At 38.5% G+C, this 27,500-nt stretch overlaps 1 protein-coding gene across 1 annotated transcript in view; it reads right to left on the reverse strand.

Moving 5' to 3' along the window:
• Positions 1–27,500, reverse strand: part of LOC115218602 — a 151,289-nt gene that overhangs the window by 20,991 nt on the left and 102,798 nt on the right. The window contains exons 17-27 of the mRNA XM_036508232.1: positions 24,835–24,989; positions 19,252–19,900; positions 16,487–16,601; positions 14,271–14,509; positions 13,765–13,939; positions 11,748–11,831; positions 10,459–11,049; positions 6,445–6,990; positions 5,064–5,119; positions 3,687–3,934; positions 862–1,048 (exon numbers count right to left, since the gene is read on the reverse strand). Coding sequence (XP_036364125.1) covers positions 862–1,048; positions 3,687–3,934; positions 5,064–5,119; positions 6,445–6,990; positions 10,459–11,049; positions 11,748–11,831; positions 13,765–13,939; positions 14,271–14,509; positions 16,487–16,601; positions 19,252–19,900; positions 24,835–24,989 — 3,045 coding nt within the window. The remainder of the gene's footprint in view (positions 1–861; positions 1,049–3,686; positions 3,935–5,063; positions 5,120–6,444; positions 6,991–10,458; positions 11,050–11,747; positions 11,832–13,764; positions 13,940–14,270; positions 14,510–16,486; positions 16,602–19,251; positions 19,901–24,834; positions 24,990–27,500) is intronic.

Below are 27,500 nucleotides of genomic sequence, written 5' to 3' on the forward strand. Positions count from 1 at the left end.
TGGCTAACACCATATAGATTTCCGTTGCATCCTAGTTAAGGACCATATTCATGTGAATTCATTAGAACTCACTTGAATCTCAATTACTTAAACGTATATATATATATATATATATATATATATATATATATATATATATACACTTGTGTTAATATATCTATATAATATATATATATAATGTATGCATGTGTGGATGTGCTCATGTACACCTACACATACATGTACTCATACACATAAATAAAGACACACACACAGGGGCATATAAGCACATATACACACATATCCACACAAACACATCACACCACCCATTCCTACTTCTCCTCCAAGTGCATAACTGATTTTCTGTCTAGCACACAGTCGATTTCCTGTTCATCATGCAGTATTTTCCAAGTAATTGTTATCGCTGAAATACCAACATCAAAATGTGACACTATGTGATCTTTCTCAACCAATCGCAGCTTATCTACTGATAATAACATCTGACTCTCTCCAGCTGATCTCTCATTCAAATTTCCAATGGCTGAGGATTAGCGTCACACCTTGAAACTTAAAGTACCAAGGAATTTGAATCAAACTGATTTGATCAATACATGTAACTCTCAATAAATATGTTGAGTGCCCTTTCTTTCATTTGTCCACTCAATTACCCAAGGTGCCATACATTGGGACTGAACTCAATGCCACGTGGTTACAAAGCAAATTTCTTAACCACACAGCTATGACCACACCTATATAATCATACTAGTGTTTTAATCACTGGTCTCTGACCAAGTAAATATAACTGGACCAAATTAATAACCCCATTCTGTACAAGCTTAACTGATGACTCCCGCAGAGTGAGAATAACTTACTGATCCTTACCTGGTCTACATTACAGGTTGTTGGTTGACAAACCCAGACGACAGGACCCACAAACTGGGATTGTTGCATTTGTGGTAACATCTGATATTTTTTATCAGTCACATCATAGCATAATATTTCAGGAACATCTCCATTATGGCATTTACAACATATTTTCAGAACAGGGTCCTTATATTTCCAATAATACCTGTTTTTTTCATTTTTTGTGTGTTATTTTGGTATATGTTTGTTTGTTTATTTTATGTATTGTTTAATTAGTTATGTTTATTTTTCGTTTGTTGTTTTGGAATTTAAAAAAGAATTAAAAAAAAATTTTAATTAGTAACATTAGGAATTGTATAAAATAGATAATAAAAAAAATTATATATAATTTATGGATGTAAAAATAAAAACTTTCTGTATACTGTTTCAAGACTACTAACTGGAACAGATTCCTTCCTTCTCTGACATAATTGTTAGTCATTGTATCAGCCCCAGAGAGACAAAAAGCAGAACTGTTGCTGGTATGGAAATTGAACATAGAAAAATGGAAAATTAAACTCCCATATCTGAAGGCATATAAAATGCAATTTTTGCCCCAAAAATGTTTTTAAAAAATCATCCTGGATCCTATATGCAAAGTTGGGCCTATATCATTGTGTTGAGTGAAATATTTTGCCACGTTAAGGAGGTGAGTTGGCAGAATCATTTTGCACACCAGGCAAAATGTTTTGCGGCATTTCATCCGTCCTTACTTTCTGAGTTCAAATTCCATCGAGGTCAACTTTACCTTTCATCTTTTTGGAGTCGATGAAAAAAGTACCAGTTAAACACTGGGGTCGATATAATCAACTTACTCCCTCCCCACAAAATGCTGGCCTTATACTAAAATTTGAAATCAATATTTTGGTAACTTATTTGCCTTATTTATCAAGTTACAATAAACTCAGCCTTGCATTCAGCAAAGAGGCCATCGTTTTGCACCATGTGAAGCCAATTTTCTACCAGTTCTTTGTTCCCACCAGTTCTTGTTCTTCGAAGTGAAGAACTTCTTCCCTGAAGCTTCTGCCTCCTCTTGGTTGATGAAGTATTGCAGAGTGCAGGAAGTGAACCATGGATCAGAACATGTAACAAGGCATACTTTAATACATTACAAACTGTTTTTCCCTGAATACACATTGCTGAAAAGGAGGTTGCATCTAATATGCCACTCTTTTATGCGATTAAATATAGTAAATATAATAAGGTGTTTCATGGGCCAGTTTACCATATTTGCTTCTTCACTGCTTTTATATGCTTATGATGCTTAGATATACAAAACACTGTGGGGTGGTCACAGCTGAACTCTTCTTGTCAAAGTCTGCTTAGTCAAGCCTGAACTGGAGTTAAAACTTCAGCTTTTAAATTGGCGAAAATTGCTTTGGTTCAATGGTAGAACATCTATCATGTTTACAGATGTAGATTCATATGCCATGGACAGCCTTCAACTTCTTCTAAACAAGTGTCTTATTAACTTAATATTTACATGCTATTATTTATAGCTGTAAATGCTTCAAGACCCACTGTTTCAAAACTGAATTATTTAACATTCTCTTGAAGATTATAAATTTTTATGATGTCTAAGTCAAAAATAAATTTAAGCAAACACAAAAACACCATGCCGTACCTTACTCTCATGGTTTATGTAGCACGCAAAGAAACAAATTCACAATATAATACTTGATTTAGCAATGGTTTCTATTGCAAGATCTGAACTAATAAATGAGTGAAGTAGCCCAACAACTTGTGACTTAGTTATTGCTTGTTTATCTATTACTGTCTCAACCATAACTGGTTCAACTATTATTTGTTTGACTATTGCTAGTTCAACTACTGCTGGCTCAGTTGCAGCTGGGCCACCTGTTACTCGTTCAACCACTGTTGGTACATCCATTCGTGGCTCAACTTTTGCTAGATCAGCTATTGCTAGCTCAACAATCATTAGTTCAATTATTGCTAGCTCAACAGCCAGTTTAATCATTACTAGCTCAACAGCCAGTTTAATCATTATTAGCTCAACAATTACTAGTTTAATAATTACTAGCTTAACCATTACTAGTTCAACCATTGCTAGTTCAACCATTGCTGGTTCAAATATTGATGCCTCAACTGTTGCTGAGTCACCTATTGCTAGCTCAGTTATTGCTGGTTCAAATATTGCAAGCTCATTCATTACTGGCTCAACTATTGGTAGTTCGACTATAGTTGGCTCGACAATTGTTAGCTCAACTATTCCTGGCCCAAACATTGCTGGTTCACCAACTGCCAGCTCAATTATTGCTAGTTAAATATGTATTTGGTTTCACTTATCAATTCGACGTCTAAGCAATCCCGCCAAACTGATTATTTAAAATGTATTTTTCATGACGTCTATAGAGTTCAGGAAAAATGAGTAAGATCCCTGTCTCATCATGGAACTTTCAAAATATTTAGATTGGCAGAAAACAACAACAACAATAATTACAACAACACTAACTAAAATATTATATTAAATAGTATAGTTTGCCTGAGCTATTGTCTGATATATATAAATGTTTTAATCTTTTTTAAAGCCAAAACAATGCAAGTTAAAAGAAATTGTACAAGTCAAGGATTTGTACTTTTACTTTGTGTATCAAAATTTTGGGGTTAGGACTCCTTCTTCAAGAAATCTTCAGAGAATTGTTATTGTGATCTCACAACAACATATCTCTGAAGAGTTCTTATAACTTGAATTGTTTTGGCTTCATAAAAGAAGAAAAATTATGAAATTTATTATTAAAAAATTTTTTTTAAATCTATATCATATTAAATGTTCCTGTTATTACCAAAGTGTCCATGATGCTCCTCCATTGTTGATCTTTTTAACTTCCAACTGATTTCCAATCTGGCACATATCTGTGAAAACTGGCTGAAAAAGCTTCATAGCATCACCGGCACCGTGTAATTTGGTCTGGAAGCTTTCAAAGCCAGGTTTCCTGAGATGCATATTCAGATAACAATTTATGTATTTCGTCAGCAACATCCAACTTATTTCTTCAAAGTCACTGATGGACTCACAAACAAGAAGATCGAACTGAAAGTTTGTGAAAAAGGAAGCAATATAAGTCAAATCAGGAGAACATATGGTGGCATTGGCATCACCGATATCTTGTGAGTGAAGGAAAACTAAACATCAAGCTCCCAAAAATAACCAATTGGTGGTGCTGGTAGTAATGGTGATGATGATGAGGAGGAGGAGGAGGAGGAGGAGGGGAGGGGAGGGGAGGATAATGATGATGATGGTGTAATACAAGATGGTGATGATGTAACGCAGGATGGCGATGATGATATAATACAGGATAACAATATTTGTACCTCAATCAAAATATTCTGGTGCGAATTTATTTTACTCCAAGATGATAAATAAAATATTTTGGTAAGGGCTTAACTCTTTAGCATTCAGATTAATTTATCAAATGTAATGTTTTCTTAGCAGCAGTTTAAAAAATTAATCATGAAGTATCTTGTACTTTCAACATTTTGAAGCTGTGATTGTCTTATTTTTAGAATGACAGACATTGTAGGTTATAGTTCTATATTTAAGAGATGAGGAATTATGTACATTGTTTACATTATTTACATTTGACAGATATTTGTCCTCATCTTGTTTGTTGTTAACACAACGTTTCGGCTGATATACCCTCCAGCCTTCATCAGGTGTCTTGGGGAAATTTCAAACCTGGGTTCTCATTCTTAAGGTATTTTGTTTTTGTTCAGGTCACTGCCTGGAATCGAACTTAGGAATCTTGGGGTTAGTAGCCTGCACTTTTAACCACTACGCCATATGCCCGTGGGCAATTATGGAGTGAATTTTAGGGCTTATAAATCTAATATTTTCCTATCCTTCCTTAATACCAGTTCCCATATGCTACTCCTATCTGTACTCAGTCTGCTTAAGAGGTTGTTGTGTCCTAGTATATGAGGACAAATATCCATCAAATGTAAATTATGTAAATATTGTAGGTTATGTGTGACAGGTTGGATTTGGCCAGCTTCAACATAAAACATGTAGAATATTTGGGTTGGATATGGTTAGTTTAAATATAAAGAATTAATTCTACTATTGTAAGAGACCAGATGAAACACTTTGGCATGAATTAATTCCAGGTTGTGAAAAGAAAATATAAAACATCGGATTAAAATCAGGGAAAAAGTTAACTTACTTTTTGAAATACTTTCTTTGTTATCTGAGAATTCATTCTCATTGGTAAATATTTCTCTTGAAACAGACAAAAAAGAAAATGAAGTTTTAGGAAAATGTATTTCCAGAACAATATTATTCCATTATAATGGAAACATATACACATATACTAACACAATATATTTGCTGGATTCTCTTGTTGTGAATGACAAATGAGGGTTCAGTAAAATAAAGCATTAATCATGTTCTGTGGACACAAATGTGTCCATAAAACATGTGACCATCTCTTGAGGCCTGTCGGTACTTTGCAAACCTTATGGCAAATGGAACAAGTTAAGGAATCCGTTTGCTTGACTGCATGTGCATCATTCACTATACAGGGTGATTCAAAAGTCGCCATACATAGGAACAACTTATCTTTTTATAAGAAACAGTTTATAAGAACAGTTTCTTTTTTTATTTAACAGGTTCTATATGGTTACCATTGTTTTGAATACACATTGCAATACGTTTGCCCCACTCATTGTGAACTCGTAATTGCACATCTGGTGATACATGTGCAAATGAGCTGGTGATACGTTCCTTCAAATCATTTATGTCTTTTATCTTTCCACGATACACAATGCCTTTCAAATGCCCCCAGAGATAGAAACCAAGAGGGGTCAGGTCAAGGAATCTAAGGGTTCTTATAAACTGTTTCTTATAAAAATATAAATTTTTCCTATGTATGGAGACTTTTGAATCACCCTGTATATTTTCTAGAGTGGAAGGCAAGGACTGATTTGCTTTGTGCTACAAAACCACAACAACAGGAAGGTTTCCATTTAGAGGAGCAACGTTTTGTCAGCTTGTCTTTATGCCTGCACGAAGTTGGTCCTGATCTTGGAGTCAACTTAGCTCAAATATTTGAACTGAGGAGAAGCAGGACTGACATCAGGTCATGCATTCTGATGCTTTGTTTATATATATATCATCATCATATATATCATGTATATATATATATATTATATATATATATATTATATATATATATATTATATATATATATATATATATATAATATATATATATACATTGTAGGAAGTTAAAATGTTATGGCCAATCATTGAGTGAGTTAGTTTGTACTTCTTCTTCCAGTTGTAGAGAGGCTGTGTGCCTTCAGCCATTTGAGTCTGACAAGTCGCCTATACATCGCTTGACAACCAGTGCTGGTGTGTTTACATCCCCGTAACTTAGCGGTTTGGCAAGAGAGACTGATAGAATAAGTACTAAGCTCACAAAGAATAAGTCCTGGGGACGATTTGCTCGACTAAATGCAGTGCTCTAGCACGGCTGCAATCAAATGACTGAAACAAATAAAAGAATAAAAGAATAAAAGAAAAGAAAAGAATAATGATAATAACCTTCGCTGGATATTTTCTTCTTGTGAAAGAGAGTGGTCATTCTGTACCAGAAATGTTCATTGAGTTTGGAATCAAAACAGTATTCAAATCCAAGGCAATTAATGCTGTTTTTGACAAAGCTAAACGTATCGTTGATAATACTAATGCATACATTTAACAGAATGATAGACACGAGCAAGGCGTAGACGAAGAAAATCATGTTCGACATGATGTTATCTAATCCGAAAGTCTCTTTGAATTTGCCCATGGCAAGGAAAATGCGGAAGAGAGCCAGGTAGGTGGATTTCAAATCGATGAAATATATTGATACGTTATTGAAAGTTATGTGAATGGCGATTGCAAAAGCTGTCATAAGGAAGAAAAGGACGACACTGAATGATGCAATCGATGGCAATGATAACACGATACTGGCCTTCATCAGGAACAGGTGGTAATTCAAGGCAAGTGGCTGTAGTAGTTTGATGGCGAATACTATCACACAGGCACAGAGACCAGCAAAATACACCGTCACTCTGGATGCCATTAAGTTCCCTGATGCATATGCATCTGAAACAATAAAATCATATAAAAACTATACAGAATATATATATATATTATATATATATATATATATATATACATACTTACATACACACCACACACACACATATATCTATATTTATATATACACACACACACATATATATATATATATATATATATATACATGTATATTTATATATACTACAGGGCTGATTAGAAATTGGCTGCCGGTTCTTCGCGGGGTTTCTCTCCCCCTCTTTTTACATTGTCTGTCTGGACTCCTCTTCCTACTCCTCGACATGGCTATGCATACTTAAGCTAGTAACCTGCCTCACTCTTGATTCCGAATTCCTTTTGCCAAGTCTGTCCGTAAACGAAGTGATCCCAAGATAAGAAATCTTGAACTTTAATTCATCCGTATCTCTATTTATTATTATTATTTATTAATTATTATTATTCTGATCCCCCTAGTCGCCACTCTGTTTACTATTTCAGCCTCGCCTCGTTTTTGCATATTCTGTATAATTCACTAGTTATCGTTATAGATATTTAAGATCTATCTCCCTTACAGGGCTGATTAGAAATTGGCTGCCGGTTCTTCGCGGCGCGCCCGCCCTACCCACCCCCACCACCAATACCGGATATCTCTATTTTGCTCCAACTATACCGGATGTCGTTTCTCCCACCATTATAGGTGTCTACTCTTTGAACCCCTCTCTTCAATACGCTATTTCACCATGCATTACCCCTCTCTCGATATCCTACGTTCTACTTGCCTAGAACCTGTCCTCTGAACCACCCCTGCCACTGGTGCTCCCCTATATTTCTGCACCCCCCCACCACCATTATAGGTGTCTACTCTTTGAACCCCCCTCTTCAATACGCTATTTCACCATGCATTACCCCTCTCTCGATATCCTACGTTCTACTTGCCTAGAACCTGTCCTCTGAACCACCCCTCCCACTGGTGCTCCCCTATATTTCTGCACCCCCCCACCACCATTATAGGTGTCTACTCTTTGAACCCCCCTCTTCAATACGCTATTTCACCATGCATTACCCCTCTCTCGATATCCTACGTTCTACTTGCCTATTACTGTCCTCTGAACCACCCCTCCCACTGGTGCTCCCCTATATTTCTGCACCCCCCCATAAAAAAAAGCACCATCCGAACGTGGCCGATGCCAGACCCCTCTGGCACCTGTGCAGGTGGCACGTAAAAAACACCCACTACACTCGCGGAGTGGTTGGCGTTAGGAAGGGCATCCAGCTGTAGAAACACTGCCAGACTAGACTGGAGCCTGGGGCAGTCCCGAGCTCTCCAGACCCCGGTCGAAACCGTCCAACCCGTGCTAGCGCGGAAAACGGACGTTAAACGATGATGATGATGATGATGATGATTTACATTTATATATATACACATGTATATTTACACAAACACATATATTTATATATAAATATATATATTTATATATATTTGTATATATATATTTACATTTATATATATATATATATATATATTTACACACACACATATAGATAGATAGATAGATAGATAGATTAGAGACAGGTATTCTCTGAGCAGAATACACTTCTTAGTGCTCAAGAGATTTGAACTTGAACAGATAGAGGAGTAAATTGCAAGGAGAAGCAAGTTAGGCAATTCTATGTACAAAAAATATTAAATACATTTGATACAAAAACTGTATTTATGTTTACGTATCAAAATGCCCGACTTACACAGAATAAGAATGGTATCCCTTGACGCTGAGCTCAATATACGCATTGGCAAGGCAGCTGCTGCGATGGCCCAACTCTCCAAACGGGCTTGGGACAACAATAAGCTGACCAAGACCACGAAAATGAAGATCTACCAGGCATGTGTACTCAGCACTCTACTGTATGGAAGTGAGACCTGGACGCTATACACACGCCAAGAGTGTCGCCTAAACATCTTTCACCTGCGCTGCCTCCGAAAAATCCTCCGCATCAAATGGCAGAATCATATCCCCAACAAAGATGTCCTCAGGCAAGCAGGAATACCAAGCATGTTTGCACTCCTCACACAAAGACGTATGAGATGGCTTGGGCATGTTAGCCGTATGAAAGATGGCAGAATCCCCAAGGACATACTCTACGGAGAGCTTGTAAAGGTACTAGGTCTGTGGGTAGACTGATCTTACGTTACAAGGATGTTTGCAAAAGGGACATGAAGGCCTGCAACATCAATATTAGCGGTTGGGAGGCAGTTGCCGGCAACCGTGGAGAATGGCGACGTACCGTAAAAGAGGGAATACAAAGGAGTGACAGAGAGAGAGAGAGAGGAGAAATGGAAAGAAAGGAAGAGACGTAAACAAGAGACTATGGCACTACAACCAGCCAGGAACAGTCTTCGCTACATTTGCGATACCTGCCAGAGGGAGTGTTTGTCCAGGATAGGACTACACAGCCACAGCAGGAAATGTATCAGGACATGAAATATAAAAGCCGGACTTGACTACTTCATGCGCAACTCCATTGTCTCCCGAGACAGAAAGGATGCCAATGCAACACAGAATAAGAATGGTATCAGGAATTAAAGGGGTTGAAGAAGAGTTTTACGAGTCCAAAAGCTGTTTCCGGGAGGTTGGTGGGCCAAAATAATTATTGGAATCAAGTTACAATCAATATTTTGGACCATCAAGCTCCCAGAAACAGCTGTTGGACTCACAAACCTCTTACTTAACCCCTTTAATTCTTGATATCAAGCTGAATTTTTAGAATACAATTTTAACCAATCTGCATGAAGCTTAAAGATCATGGTTTGCCAGGTGTACCGATATTCTGGAATTTGTTTATTTTTATATGCTAGAGATACTTTTTAATCCACATCATTAACTGGTCGTTATATTGTTGCTGTTATTTCCATTCAGAACAGGTTGGAACATTTTAATGAAACATTTTTCTTTTATTTTTCTTTCAGTCTGACTTGTGTCATGTAGTTTGTGGAAAAGAAAAATTAGAAACAATTTCTGACCACATGTCTTAAGATGAGTGTTTAATGATTAGCAAATTTCAGATGTGTGTGTGCATGTGTGTGTGTGTGTGTGTGTGTGTAAGGTTCAAAATGTACAAAAACAAAATACAAAAAAAAAAACAGAGCCAGGTAAGGGAACAAAAAACAAGATACATTAGTTTGACGCTCTGAAAAAATGTAAGAATTTTTGACATTTCAAGCCTACACTCTTTCACAAAAAGGAATGCCTTGATTTCAAATTTTCGCACAAGGCCTGCAATTTCGGGTGAGGGGAAAAGTTATTCACATCAACTCTAGTGTTCAACTGGTACTTATTTGATCAACCCTGAAAGGATGAAAAGCAAAGTTGACCTTGGCGGAATTTGAAATAAAAATGTGAAATCAGACGAAATGTCGCTAAGCATTTTGCCTGGTGTGCTAATGATTCTGTCACCACTTTGCACTAAAATATATTTATTAAAATTAAAACTGTTTACCTGGATTCTTGACCAATTTACCCTGAATTTGAAGAAGAGCATCAATTCTCAAGCCGAAGCCAATCTGGATGACTACGATGGAGATTACAGTTGCCATATTCATCAGGGTGTGATATTCACGCAGGGCTTGCATACGCCGTTTCTTAATGGCTATCACAACTCCTACCAAAGTTATCAAACATAAAATTCCAACAATGATGATTATCAGAAACACCAAGTAATCAAGAGGATCAACAAATGGATGGAACTTGAAGCTGAGTGAACGAATAGATGGCTCCATTCTACCACAGGACAATCTCTCAATCATAATTTTAGTTGATGTGAAAAGTCCAGAATTAGCATTGTATGTGCTAATGTCAATGATTACCGCTCGGGTACGCTCGTCTATCCAGGTGTTCGAACGAAGTGTCTTGAACAAAGATTTTGCTTTCTTGTGTCTCTCGTTTATATCAATCATATAACCAGCACTTTCATAATTTCCTTGTACTCCATAATTAGTGAAGCTATATCCAGCTTTCTCTTCAGAAGTATATTTGAATGCAGCAGTTATATATTTCTCATCTTCTTTCTGCTTAGCACCAATTTTCCAGCCTGCATTAAAGAAGAGTAATTATAACAAAAGTGATTAAATCATTTAATTATTTCTTGAAATGCACATGTAAAGGCACATGGTCTAGCGGTAACGGTCTTCCAGTCAAGACCATGTATCTATGGTTTCAAATTCTGGACAATTTATACATATTTTTAAGACCACATTGCATAACACAACAAGATTTGGTAGAGAAAAACTGAAAGAACCCTAGCATATGTGGGTGTGTATATATCTTTGTATTTATGTGTGTGTGTGTGTGTCTGTCTGTCTGTCTGTGAGTCTGTGTTATTGTCTTATCATTGCATGATAGTTGTAAACAACCGATGTCCTTTATTTGTAAACTTCTATGAAAATATGTGTGGTGACAAGGAAAAGTTAACTTGCTTGGAAACAGATGAGGGTCGGTGACAGAAAGGGTACCCCGAGTATAGTAAATCCCCTTCTACAAATTCCATCCAACTCATGTGAGCATGCGAAAGTGAACGTTAAAACAAAAATGATGGTGATGATGATGATGATGATGATGATGATGGTGATGATGATGGTGAGGGTGGTGGTGGTGGTGGTGGTGGTGGTGGTGGTGATGGTGGTGATGATGGTGGTGGTGGTGATGGTTGTGGTGGTGGTGGTGGTGGTGGTGGTGGTGGTGGTGATGAGGATAAGGATGACAGTGATGACAATAATTATGGATGCTTACCTGGTAGATAATCCTTTGTATCTTCATGTTCTGCAGAATAGTTTGGAATGCACATTTTGACTAGTTTCGACATGTGGCATGGAACTGAAAACAACACAAAGTAATTAAGTGATAATTGCATTCTTCTTTGAATTGATCGCTTTTTCAAAAACTTAATACCCAGATCAATATAACCCCCTACGATCAATAAAGGACCAACTGTACATGCTTTTCCTTAAATATATTTTATGTGTATTTAACATCAATAGAAATGATGAGAACATACCTTAGAAACATAAGAATGAGACAAACAAGCCCTGTTTCATCTTCTGTTGATTGCAAAACTTGTTAATCATATTAATTTTGATTATATTTAGATTATAATATTTAGATTATTTATGTGCAATTTGAATTTCTGTTGGAGAGTGTTGAGTGCATGTCAGGATAAATCTTATCCTTTTGGTATTATCCTAAAGTAGGTATAATTATTTTTCAGTAGTCTTACATGAATTTGTCAGCGCATGGGCATCTCATAAATAAATTTCTCTTGATACTTAGGCAGCCGCCACAACTTTTTAATTTTTCCAATATATGCACCTCCCACACTACGCTAAGCTGATATTTTTTGTCCTCTTGGTGTATGGTCTGGATCTGTTTTGATATCATCATATTATACAGAGACTTTCTCTTTCGCTTTGTCTCTCTCTCTCTCTCTCTCTCTCTCTCTCTCAACTTCTCCTCTCTCTTCCTCCTCTCTCTATCTGGGTATTTTTGTGACATTCTATCTTTCTTTTTCCATCACTTTTTAAGATTTATTTTTCTCAGCTCACTGAGTGGCGCCAACTGTCCTCGCTGTCTCTTATTTCTCCTTCTCTGTTTGTTACTTTAACAATGCAAGTTCTGCTCTTACTCTTCCACTCTGTCTTTATACTTCTCACCTCTTTTCTCAAAGCCTCAAATGTGAGGGAGAGGCATAATCCCTTATACAGAACCCAAGTACTTACTGGTATTTTATTGAGATCTCATCACTACTTGGACACCTCATATTTTTATTTATTTCCATATCCACCTGATCACTCCCAGCCTTTTTTCTGAAATGTCAGTAGTCGTGTAGCTCCACTACAGCAAGAAACCTATCCTATTCTCCTTTGGTCATTTTCTCTCATATTTTGGCCCTCTTCCAGGCGATAACATCTCCCTAAACACAGAAATGTCTGATGTTGTTGATACCAATCCTTATTCTTCTTGACATATTATTCAGAAAGTGGTGGGGCGAGTGTTGGGGTGGGGAGAGAGAAAAATGCACGAGGGACAAAATAGCTTATGGTATGGGGGAAAAAGGTATAATTCACCTAGCAGGTCCTCTCGTAATGTTGATCCTTTCCAACTGGGATATATCCATTGGAGCCCTGCTCACCTAACCTCTGAGCAGAACCTTATTACCAACTCACTCGACTCACACAGCCATTGCATTCATCCTGAGCAACAGCCCCAAAGCAAAAGAGGCTCATGTTTGTCATGCTTCTGCTTACATGACCTGCCTCATTTCTCTTCCGGCAAGGCCCCTCGGCCATTCATGTGACATCACTGACCCTATACTTCCGGTCCACCTCAACTGTATAGTTCCTTATCTCCTAGCATAAAGTTGGCTTCCTTGGTGTTCATAGCCTTACAAGCTACATAGCAATCTCCCTAGTGCTTGTGGCATCAAAAAACAGCACCCAGTCCATGCTGTGAAGTGGTTGTGACTAAGAAAGGTATCCAATCCATAGAAGACATACTAAGGCGGACATTGGAGAATGTTGTACTCTTTGGTTCCATAGGATTCCCTCAAAACTATTCACTCCATGCCAGTATGGAACAGAATGTTAAATGATGATGAAACCAAGAGGATAAAGATCAAAGTCAACTTTGGAAGGATTTGAACTCAGAATGTAAAGAGCTGTAGTCGAATGCTACAGGGCATAATCGAAACAGGTTCTCGGGCAAAATGGTAAGAAACAAAATGGAATAATCACTGTTTGTAAATTATATTTACCTTTTACCATTCTTATCTGTCTCAGACGAATGCCTCCAAGACGCCTGTTGGTTTTGTCTGGCAGGAAATATTGGTCGTACAGTTTCAGTTCCTTACCATTACTGTCTGTGAGTGGGAAGATTCCTGGAACAGCATACTTTTCTATCCAATCCCACATCGATTCAATGCCATCTTTCTAATAATAAAAAATGGTTAAGAATATAATGGAAGAGTGTATAAGACAAGAAGAAAAAAAACAAAGAAGCAATCTAATGAGACATCTTGTCTGTGATCTCCTTATCTGCTTGACCTGATGGAAATGACAGTCTAATATCCCTTGTGGTGGTGGTGGTGGTGGTGGTGGTGGTGGTGGTGGTGGTGATGATGATGATGATGATGATGATGATGATGATGATGATGATGATGTGATGATGATGATGATGATGATGATGATGATGATGATGATGATGATGATGATGATGATGATGATGATGAAGGTATTTATTTAATTATATATATATATTTACCTGTGAGAATTTTTCGATGTGGAAAATATTTTCAATAGAATTATTCTGCTGAAAACATTTGTTTACCGATTCATTAGCAATAAGAATGACCAAAAGTACAATATATAAACAACGGAAGAAAAGAGACTGGAACATATTGAAGAGTTTATAATCGAGTTGCAGGATTTCTTTCTTCTTCTGCCAATCTTCAGATGCCAAATTTGGCATGGGACAGATTTTCAAAGATTCCTTTGGAACAACTGAAAAAGAAGTAAAATAAAATAATGGTTTTTTTAATTTAGTAATTTCAAGGGGAGGGGGTTAACTGGTAGCATTGTCCCTAGTATATGACTGGTAATCTATTTTATTGAGCTGCTGATCTCTCAAAGGTTATGGAACCTGTGGATGAGGGAGACCCACGAAGACATGGGACAAAGTACTGAAGGATGACCTCCAGATGCTGAACCTATCAGATGAGATGACAAAGGGCTGCAATACTTGGTGCCTTGCTGTACTCAAGAAGACCTGTACTCCACAGTAGAAGTACTAAGGCTGCTCCTACAGGCATCGTGCCAGTGCCACGTAAAAAGCACTTCCCTGAAAGGATGAATGGCAAAGTCGACCTCAGCAGAATTTGAACTCAGAACATAAGGACGAATGAAATACTGCTAACCATTTTGCCAGCTTGCTGCTTTATCATCAATAATAGTTATTGATAATTCTTCTTGTCATTACGTTACTTAGCCTGTCGGTAATGCTTTCATGTGATTAGAGATAAAAAGGGAGAAAGATAAGAGAGAGAGACGGAAAGAGGATAAGGCGAAGAGTGAGGCAGAAAGAGAGAGAAAGAGAAAGAGTGAGAGAGAAAAGCGTTCATGATGTGAGGTAGGGGGAACGTAATATTTATTACATGGTTAAAAAAGTTAGTTAAAGGTAATGATATAAGGGAGAGTTAGGAATATAATTTTAGCAGAGGGGTGATGTTCTGATGGTGAGATTTAGGAAAGGCAGAGAAATAGAGACAGAAAAAGAGAGAGAAATAGAAACAGAAAGGGAGAGAGAGATGGAGGTGGTGGTGGTGGAGGTGGCGATGGTGAATGCATAGTGAAAAGTAATTTTAAAAAAAAATAGAACTGAGTTTTTTTTATCACCTATCACTTAACACATGTGCATCCCAGACTTGCTATTCACTTTAGAAAGAAGCCAGTTTCCCTGTTTACCTGTCACATGCAATGATTATGAATAAATTACATATGATAAAGTGGGGCTGTTCCTGCCTGAACCAGTATTCAGCCATGCTCAGCTATATGTTGCTTTCTCAAGGGCTCACAAATTATCTGATGTGAGAGTTAAAGTTATCAACACTGACAAACAAAGGAAAAGAAGAACTTACACGAAGAACATAATCTGCAAAGTAGTATAAGATTGAAAGGTGTACACAAATTGAAATGTATTGGCTCTGATCCATCACCTTGGCTTATAAGTTACCAACGATGTGGTTTTCAGAATATGCCATGCTGAATTAAACTTTTACCCCTGTGGAATTGTGACCCCTATATTTTATAAAATTTTTGTTTTCTAAATATGAAATTGTGACCATGTAAATTTTAAAATGTAATTTTTTCTGTTCATGGGGAAAATGGAAAAATAAGAGTTAATTTTTATTTTATGAGTGTATTAAGTCTATAAAATTGTGCATAAAGTGTATAAAGTATATATATAAAGAGCATTAATTAATATAACAATTATATAACAATTTCCTTCACTTTTCAATGAGTAGCAGATGAGCAACTATCTTTTGATACAGACACAACACAGGCTATGCTTTCAGGCTTTTTTGGATAAAATTTTCAGGAATAACCCAACAGGCTTACTCTTGATTCAATGAAATATTCACGGGTCCCGTTAGTAATTAATAATTGTTTCTAATTAAAGTATAAGGTCAACTATTTTGGGAAGTAAGTTCAATGGTCACTGGAGTAACCGTAATTTTTTTTGATATTCATGTTGTTGTTGTTGTTATCGTATCTATATGTCTATGTGTGTTTGTGCACTTATATGTACATAGGATAAGCAAATAGTAGGTATCAGTAAGTTTATGTACTTGAATCTATCTGTCTGACTACATCTCTATCATTCTGTCTCTCTCTCTCTCCTTCATGTTTTGAATTTTCTATCAGTGAACAGTACATTATATATTTATAAGATGTTTTAAAAAGAAACTTTTCCATATTTACCAGGAAACTGTGACAAATCCTTAAACCGATCATTGCTGAGGGCAGCTGCATATTTGTCTTCCTCTGTTGCTGGTGACTTAAAGATAAATGATAGTAACATGGCTGTGAAGACAACCTAGAAAGAAATAAGGAAAAGAAGGGTTCTCAGATGATTGATAATCATACCCACAGTCATACACACACACACACACACACACACACACACACACACACACACACACACACACACACACACACAGATAGATTAGAGACAGGAATTCTCTGTATAGAATACACTTCGTAGTACTCAAGAGATTTGAACTTGAGCAGATAGAGGAGTAAATTGTAAGGAGAAGTGAGTTAGGCAATTCTATGTACAAAAAATATTCAAAACATTTGATACAAAAACTAATTATGTTTACATATAAAAATGTCCGACTTACACAGAATAAGAATGATATCGGGAATTAAAGGGGTTGAAGAAGAGTTTTATGAGTCCGACAGCTGTTTCTGGGAGGTTGGTGGTCCAAAATAATTATTGCAACTTGATTCTATCATCGGATGCCATCAGCCTTCGTCTAACATTTGAAGAGTTGACAGCATGGAGTTTAAAGAAGGAGCTTCATCTTTAAACTCCATTCTGTCAACACTTCAAATGTAAAATTCTTCCCTGAAGATGGAGGCTGGTGTTATCTGATGATGGAATTAAGTTACAATGATTGTATTAAATTTATTTAATATTTTTTGTATATCGACTTGCCTAACTAGCTTGTTCTTATATTTGTGTGTGTGTGTGTGTGTGTTTGTGTGAATGTGTATGTGTGCGTGTGAGTGTGTATGTGTGTGTGAGTGTATGTATATGTGTGTATGTATGCATATATATATATTGTGTGCACACACACACATATATATATGCATACATATATATGTATATGTATATTTATATATATATATATATATATATATATATATATGCATACATACATATATATGATTGTATATATATATATATATATATATAGATAGATAGATAGATAGATAGATATATATTACACGTGAATGATAACAAGCATTGCCACATAAAATGCCTTGTGCTGGTGCTATGTAAAAGTACTCAGTACATTCAACAAAGTGGTTGGTATGACGAAGGGCATCCAGCTGTAGAAACCAAACCAAAACAGATGACTGGAGGTTGAACAGCCCTTCTGCTAGTCAGCTCCTGTCAAATGTCAAACCACCTAACCCATGTCTGCATGGAACGCAGACGTAAAATGCTGATGCTGATGATATATATATATGCGCACACGCACACATATACATCCATCATATACATACAAATACATGTACATATATATACATACACACACTTATATATTATATATATATATGAATATATACACAGACATGACAGAAGTAAATAGACAAACTTATAATCATTAGAATTTCTTTAAATCTGAAATTATACATTCAGATTATTTATTAATTGCTATAATGTGAATATTTAATATCTAGTAGACAAGCCCTTTGCCTTTTAAAATGCAAGGACCCTTTTAGGCATGTTACTGATCAGATGGCAAATATTCTCTTGCGGAATTTCTTGCCAAGTTTCATGCTGTAATCTCAAAAGATCTGGCTTTGACAATGCATTCTTGTTCTTTTTATGAAGTGCCCTGTCCATTATGTCCCAGAGGTGTTCAATAGGGTCCATATCTGGTGACTGGCTTGGCCATGGAAGCTTTTTAATGCCATTCTCATCCAACAAGTCTTGGGTTATTTTTGCCATGTGACAAGGAGATCTCATCTTCCATAAATAGTCTTCTTTAATCATTTCACCACCAGAGAAGAATGGAAAGAGTCTTTTCTGCAATATGGATACATATTTATCTGAGTTTATGTTTCCCTCACACTCCACCAGCTCTGATCAACCATTGCTCCAAATTGCTACCCAGACCATCACAGAATAGCTTCCATATTTCATTGTTGGCTGCAATCTTTTCACATCAAATTCTTGGTCACAGAGTTTCCAGACTCACACTTGACCGCTATCAGGAAATACAGCAAATCTAAACTTATCAGAGAATTTGACTGTGTCCCAAAATGCTAGTAGCCTCTCCACCATCTCACTGGCCCAAATTTTTCTCCGCTTGATGTTGGCTGGTCAAAGAAGTGGCTTCATTCTTGCTGCTGCTCTGCTATAGTAACCAAGTTTGTGGAGATACCTGACAGCTGTTCCGAGAGTGACATCAACTTGTCCTGCTATGCCAGAGGCCTTCCAATGAGGATTATCGTCCTCACTTCTCTTAACAAAGAAATGGGTTCTGGTAGAGGGCCCTGATTGATCTGGGTGAGGTGATGTGGACTCATTCCCCCTCTCTGGTGAATTTCACAATCACTCTATTAACTGGAGAAAGCAGGATTCCAAGGTTTACTGCGATTTTACACTGATTATGTCCATCTTCAGAATGACCTACAATATGGCCTCTTTGAAATTCAGACAGTTCCAGGGTTTCTTTTGTACGTGGCATGACTAAACAGTCACACATAGAAACTGAAACATAAAAATGTCAATAAAAAAATATAAACCTTTAGAAGCTAGAATAAACATAAAACGATATTTGATGGTGTTTCTATTTACTTCTGTCCTATGTGCATGTGTGTGTGTGTGTGTGTAGATATTTACATATATGTGCACACATACTTACATGCATGCACTGACGTATATGAGTGTTACATGAAATTACATTTCATAGAGAATAAATATTATAAAATTGAAAGGGACAACTGACCTTTAAAGGTTGCACAAATAATATAGAACCAGACACATTGACAAACACAGATAGCAGCCAACGTAGTGATAGTTCTTTTCCCCATTTCATACTGTAAGAAAATGTAATAAATGCCGAAACACCTATCGATGAAAACACAATCAGATACGCAATATATACTGTCCACCATGGGAATCGAAACCCTTTCAGCTGCTCTCTAATTGATGCCTTCTTTTCCTTGTCTTCTCTTGGTTGTTCTCCTCTGCTCTTTCTTGTTTTGAAAAGAAAGATGATCATAGAAGTCGGTACAATCATTATTATGGAACCGATTATTCCAACAAAAATCTCCTTTGAAGAAATTGTTAAAATTCCGATGCGGATCACCTTTCCAGAAGGATTTTCATCTGGTTTAAAAAACATGGCACTACTGACAAGTGACAGGTAAAGTATAGCTGTTACAGACGACAGTCTCTGTACACGTGTGAATTTACTGGCATGAGGTCGTTTAACGATCGAGAAATAGAGATGATCATCAAATAAGGATCTGTAGATTCTGCTTTTGGTCACCTCGAAGAGATCAAACAGCTGTCCAGTTGTTGGTTTTAATTTTCGGATAATCAAGCCATCACCTTTGTCAAAGGCTAACCAGTTGTTGCATTCAAAACAATACCTGTAATTATACATACATATATATATATATATATATATATAGTTTCTATTTTCTTTTTGTAACATATTTCTATTACATATCATCATCATCATCATCATCGTTTAGCGTCCGCTTTCCATGCTAGCATGGGTTGGACGGGTCAACTGGGGTCTGTGAAGCTGGAAGGCTTCGTCAGGCCCAGTCAGATCTGGCAGTATATATGTATATATATATATATATATCATCATCATCAGAAATATGTTACAAAACGAAAATAGAAACTAGACGTGGAAATGTAAAGGGAAAGTAAGAAGAAAAATAAGCGAAAATGCACATTGGAAATCAAAAAAAGTAAAGGCTTTTTATGAAAAGTAACGATAGATACATATTAGATGAACTGAGGTAGGAATAAAAGTAATAAAAGTCATTATTGTGAATTGTTAAAGAGATTCTAAAGCATACCGGTTTTGAGAATTTATTAATCAATATATAATCATTTCATGAATTTACTAATCAATATAAATGAGTAACAAAGGTGTATAAGTCTCAATTCATTCCAGCCATTTCGAGCGTCTCCTTTAATTGATCAAGCATTACATCATTTCAAAGGGAACCGTCCTCATCAGATGACCGCATCTGCATGAATATCAGGTGGGAAAAATTCTATGTAGTTTTATTGTCTGATATTGTCTGAGTGTGCAAATTAGTTCGTCTTAACAAGGTGCCTCATTTTAAGTATCTAATTCAACTAAATCTAAATTACATTTTATATATATATATATTTATGTGTGTGTGTATATATATATATATTTATATATGTATATATATATATATCATCATCATCATCATCATCATCGTTTAGCGTCCGTTTTCCATGCTAGCATGGGTTGAACGGGTCAACTGGGGTCTGTGAAGCTGGAAGGCTTCGTCAGGCCCAGTCAGATCTGGCAGTGTTTCTACGGCTGGATGCCCTTCCTAACGCCAACCACTCCGCGAGTGTAGTGGGTGTTTTTTTACGTGCCACCTGCACAGGTGCCAGACAGAGCTGGCGAACGGCCACGAACGGATGGTGCTTTTACGTGTCACCCGCACGGGGCTAGGCGATGCTGGCAACGGACACGAACGGATGGTGCTTTTACGTGCCACCGACACGGGGCCAGACAGAGCTGGCAACCGGCCACGAACAGACGGTGCTTTTACGTGTCACCGGCACGGGGGCCAGCCGAGGCTGGCAACGGACACGGACGGATGGTGCTTTTACGTGCCACCGACACGGGGCCAGACAGAGCTGGCAAATGGCCACGAACGGATGGTGCTTTTACGTGTCACCGGCACGGGGGCCAGCCGAGGCTGACAACGGACGCGAACAGATGGTGCTTTTACGTGCCACCGACACGGTTGCCAGACAGAGCTGGCAAACGGCCACGAGCGGACGGTGCTTTTACGTGTCACCGGCACGGGGGCCAGCCGAGGCTGGCAACGGACACGGACGGATGGTGCTTTTACGTGCCACCGACATGGGGCCAGACAGAGCTGGCAAACGGCCACGAACGGATGGTGCTTTTACGTGCCACCGACACGGGGCCAGACAGAGCTGGCCAACGGCCACGAACGGACGGTGCTTTTACGTGTCACCGGCACGGGGCCAGGCGAGGCTGGCAACGAACACGAACGGATGGTGCTTTTACGTGCCACCGACACGGGGCCAGGCAGAGCTGGCAAACGGCCATGAGCGAATGGTGCTTTTACGTATCACCGGCACGGGTGCCAGACGAGGCTGACAGCGGACACGCAGATGGGTCACTTAACCCCTGCTTTCTGATATATGATTTGATTTTGATTGTTCTCACTGGTCTTGCCAGGTCTTCTCACGCACAGCATACTTCCATAGGTCTCGGTCTCTGGTCATTTCCTTGGTGAGACCTAGAGTTCGAAGGTCGTGCTTCACCACCTCGACCCAGGTTTTCCTGGGTCTACCTCTTCCACAGGTCCCCTCAACTGCCAGGGTGTGGCACTTTTTCACACACCTATCTTCATCCATTCTCACCACATGACCATACCAGCGCAATCGTCTCTCTTGCACACAACATCTGATTCCTCTTAGGTCCAACTTTTCTCTCAAGGTACTTACACTCTGTCGACTATGAACACTGACATTACACATCCAACGGAGCATACTAGCTTCATTTCTCGCGAGCTTACGCATGTCCTCAGCAGTCACGGCCCATGTTTCACTGCCATGTAGCATGGCTGTTCGTACACATGCATCATACAGTCTGCCTTTTACTCTGAGCGAGAGGCCTTTAGTCACCAACAGAGGTAAGAGCTCCCTAAACTTTGCCCAGGCTATTCTTACTCTAGCCGTTACACTTTCAGCACACCCACCCCCACTACTGACTTGGTCACCAATAACGGAAGCTATCAACTACTTCTAGTTTTTCCCCTGGAAAGTGACGGAAGTTGTTTTCTGCAGATTTTCAGAGGTTAATGCTCCGAGCATCTGCCACATACAAAAACCATCTTCCTAGTTAGCCTTCCTATGACATTGCTGCACCTCTTATGTGTCCATAGCTTACACTTGGTGCATCTTATAGAGTTTCTACCTACACCTTTTCTACAGATCGAGCAGGGCCATCTACCTGAAGGCGTTTGTGATTTGTCTACCTTCCTACTTATTACGACTTTGGTTTTAGCTAGGTTGACTCTAAGGCCCTTCGATTCTAAACCATGCTTCCACACCTGAAACTTCTTCTCCAGTTCTGATAATGACTCAGCAATTAGAGCAAGGTCATCAGCATAGAGGAGCTCCCAGGGGCATCCTGTCTTGAATTCCTCCGTTATTGCCTGGAGGACTATGATAAATAGGAGGGGGCTGAGGACTGAGCCTTGGTGGACCCCTACCTCTACCCGGAATTCTTCACTGTACTCATTTCCAACCCTCACCTTACTAGCAGCGTCCCTGTACATGGCTTGCACAGCTCTCACTAACCATTCTTCTATCCTAGTTTCCTCATTGACCACCATATGAGGGATCGGGGGACCCTGTCGAAGGCTTTCTCCATGTCAACAAAAGCCAGGTACAGGGCCTTATCTTTGGCTAGGTATTTCTCCTGCAGCTGCCTTACCAGGAATATAGCATCAGTGGTACTTTTCCCTGGCACGAAACCAAACTGCATCTCATCTAAACTAACTCTCTCTCTAATTAGTTGGCTTATGACCCTCTCTGTAACCTTCATCACCTGATCCAACAGCTTGATACCTCTGTAATTATTTGTATCTAGGGCATCACCTTTACCTTTGTAGCAGTTGACTATTATGCTGCTACACCAGTCATTGGGTATGACTCCTTCATGTATCACCTGATTAACTATACAGGTGACTAGGCTATAGCCGACACTACCAGATATTTTGAGCATCTCTGCAGTGATACCTGATGGGCCTGGGGCTTTCCCTGTCTTCATGCTTCTAATTGCCTTAGCTACTAAGGAACTATCAACCCTGATAGCTGGTCTCTCTGTTGGGTCAACGTTCGGCAGACTCTTTATCCCATTCATTTTCTTTATTCAGCAACCTTTCATAGTGGCATCTCCAAGCCTCTCTCTTTGCATCCTCGTTTAGCGCAAGTGAACCATCTTCCATGCGAACACACTTCTCTCCCACCACATCACAATTCTCTCTCACCACTGTCTTGCAACGCGAAACACCTCCAGTCTTTGGTCCTCACGGCGCAGAACATTGGCAAATTTTTTCTTATCTGCTTCCCCTCTGGCTAGATAGACCTGTCTCCTAGCTTCCCTTTTAGCAGTCTGATACAATTCCCTGCTACCACCATTCTTCCAGTGCTTCCAAGTCTGTCTCTCTTCTCTAATAGCCCTGTCTACGACACTGTTCCACCACCACGTTACCTTGGGACGAGAGGGGACTTTGCACCAGCCACAGATCTGGTCAGTGGCTCTCAGCAGGTTGTCCCTTAGAAACGTCCAGTTGTCCTCTACCCCATGTGATACACTATCCCCTTCTACTTCGTCAAAGGCTTCAAGTAACATGTCTCTAAATCTCTGTCCATTCACAGGATCCTTAAGCTTCCAGATCCTTCTTCTCCATGTTGGTCGTCTTCTGGTTGTCCTCCTACTCCTGATCCTAAAGTCACTAACTACCAGTCTATGTTGTGGGGTGCATTCTTCGCCTGGGAAGGTTTTGGCATTTATAAGTAGCCATCTCTCCCTTTGCCTGGCAAGGATGTAGTCAATTTGGCTGGTATGTTGGCCCGATCGGTAGGTGACTAGGTGGCTGGTAGGTTTCCTGAAGTTAGTGTTGCAAATCATAAGATTATTTGCATCGCAGAACTCCAGCAGCCTGGTTCCCTCCTCGTTGCGGGAACCAGAGCCATAGCCTCCATGTACACCGTGGAAGCCCCCAGCATGTCGTCCAACGTGACCATTGAAGTCACCAGCCACAAGAGAAGGTCTCTGTCGTTCGTCAACGAGGTAGTCTGCAGTAGAGTGTCATAGAATCGGTCTTTCTGTCCATCAGGTATATATATATATATATATATATATATATATATATATATGTATGTATGTATATGTATGTATATGTATATATGCACATATACATATGTACCTGTTTTTTCTATTTACAAACACACACATATATTACAGACAAGAAAGTAAATTTTGAATGCAGTAAATCTGTGAGGACTGCAGAGAAATATTGGGTGTTTATCCTTATAAGACAGAAAAAAATTGACAGTCAGCGGCTATGGGAATTGAACCCTTACTCCCCAGATACTCTCTGATTCCTCGTAAGTGTAAGCTATAATTTTCGTCTGAATGCATGCTGTTCTTAATGATCGGTGATGGTCTACCTCAGTCACGACTGGACAGCTATCATACAGACAGACACACACACACACACCCATATCTACCGAGTATATTGATCTAAAAATGTCTTACCAATTATTTGTAGTCATATCTTTGATTTCAATATTGGTCAAGAACCAATCTGGACTTTTACCTTCACTGTCATGCCAAAGTTTTAGAGACTGCAGTGGCCCAAGATGGACATTGGTTTGCAAAATAAAATCTGACATTGTTCCACTCCTGAAATTCTGTAATGATCATCACCAGAAGAAAAACAAAAGGAAGAAAATATTAATAACATCAGCAACACTAACAACAACAACCACGTGGAGGCGCAATGGCCCAGTGGTTAGGGCAGCGGACTTGCAGTCATAAGAATGCGGTTTCAATTCCCAGACCGAGCATTGTGAGTGTTTATTGAGCAAAAACACCTAAGCTCCACGAGGCTCCGGCGGGAGTGGTGGTGAACCCCGCTGTACTCTTTCACCACAACTTTCTCTCACTCTTTCTTCCATGGTGTAACCATGGTGTAACCCACTTTGGTGTAATAAACTTTCAGACTCTAGTCTAGATTGCGAATCCTCTGTACCCCAGGATGGTTCAGCTCCCCACCTCTTAAATGCCACCATTTACGGAATGAGGATAACAACGTAGCTTTCATGCCCATGCAACTGCCAGTCTATTGCATGTGGTGGGTGGATCTTCAAGTTGCTACACACATTCTCAGTAGCTTAGAGTAGGCTCGAATTAGAGTTTATTCTTTATGGCTGATGGCGTGAGACAACAACCACTGATTCAAAGTGTTATGGTGTACATGTTTTATCTTGGTATAAAAGATGGGATACAGCAAATACTCTGCTCAATACTATAGATTAACTTGCCAGTAGATTGAGAATTTCTCTTTGTGGCTGACAAGATGTGCATATCTGATTGAAAGCAGAAGTAGTGAGGAAGCATCGTAGCTATGTGTTGAGAGGGATTCTTTGGGGCTTGAATACATCACCTCAGGAAACATGGATTTTGTTCACCATTCTTAACCCTTTAGTATTTAAACCGGCCATATCCGGCCAAAATAGTTAATCTGTTTTCTGTTCAAACTGACCAAATCCAGGCTCTCACACCTACCCTACAATGTTATTCTACATTAAGTAATTACACTATCAAGATCTTGAAGATATGGGATAATGCATGATTAATTCAAATCAATGGGAATCAATAGGCATTATGTTTGATAGAATAATCTGAACACTAAAGGGTTAAACAACCCTTATTCAGGGACCTTTTGAATGGTATGAGGTACTCAACCTGAAGAAAACTCTAATAGGGTCCCACCTGCAAGGTTGTGCACTGTTTATCTCAATAAGCAGTCAGTGTGTCGTGCACATATGGTTGTGATGCATGTGCCTCGTGTAACCTTATTAGATGGGTAGTCATAGCGGGTATATCGGGCTTTGTATATTTGTACCTCAGTGTCACTTAGATGGTGTGTAATGCTCTCTATACAACAACAACAACAGCAATAATAATAATAATAATAATAATAGTAATAATAATAATAATAATAATAATAATAATAATAATGATCCTTTCTACTATAGACCCAAAGTCTGGAATTTGGGGGTGAGGATTAAGTCAATTACATTGACCCCAGTGCGTAACTGGTATTATTTAATCGACCCCAAAAGAATGAAAGGCAAAGTCGATTTGGTGGAATTTAAAATCAGAATGTTATGACTGGCAAAATACTGCTAAGCCTTTCCTCCAGCATGCTAAATAATAATAATAATAATAATAATAATAATAATAATAATAATAATAATAATAATAATAATAATAATAATAATGACGATGATGATGATGATGATGATGATGATGATGGTGGTGAATAAATACTGAAGCATAAAAATTTATAAATAAATAAAATGAAAGAAAAGATAGGTAAATAAAATGAATTTTCTTTCCATTGACTGTACAACTCCTTACATATGTAGAAAACTGAAATGAGATTGTGTGAGCTTCATGCCTTAGCCAAGAGTATCTATGGTGTAAGTTAAGAAACTTGCCTTCAATTATAATATATAGATATACAAATACAAACTGAACAAGGAACAAAATAGAACTCAAGACACTTCAATGTCTGGCCCACAGATATGCTGTGACCCTTCTTTGTCTCTTCCATTTGTACTACAATAATCTCTGCTCTATCAGGGCTGTTGGTCTTGTACCAACTCTAATTGAACAGATCCTATTTAATTGTATTTCCTTTCCCATCACCCAAATTGTACCCAGACCCTTAGCTCTTGCACTGACGATTATTCCCAGTCTTTCTTCCCCAGAACATTGGCTTTTTGGAACTCCCTCACTGTATCAGTCGCATTGGTCTTCGACAATAATAACCGAGAGCCAATAAGGGAAAGGGGAAATTCTAATGCAGTTACTCAAACTGATAGAAATGTGAGCCAATTCTCAATGAAATTGTACCATACTGTCTCACAGAAAGGAGAGACAGACAGAAAATATACCATGTCTGATGCAAAAGCTGTTGGTGACAGCTTGTACACCTTTGAGCATTTGGAGCTAAGTAAAAACAATTCGTCCTAATTTTAGCACACATTCAGCCGTTTTGAGGGGAGGGGGAAGTCAATTACATTGATTCCGGTACTTGACGGGTACTTTATTGTACCGACCCCAAAAAAATGAAAGACAAAGTTGACCTAGGTGGAATTTGAATGCCTAATGCAGAGAACTGAATGTAAAAC

Source organism: Octopus sinensis, linkage group LG13 (assembly GCF_006345805.1).
Source record: "Octopus sinensis linkage group LG13, ASM634580v1, whole genome shotgun sequence".
NCBI classification, from domain to species: Eukaryota; Metazoa; Mollusca; class Cephalopoda; order Octopoda; family Octopodidae; genus Octopus; species Octopus sinensis.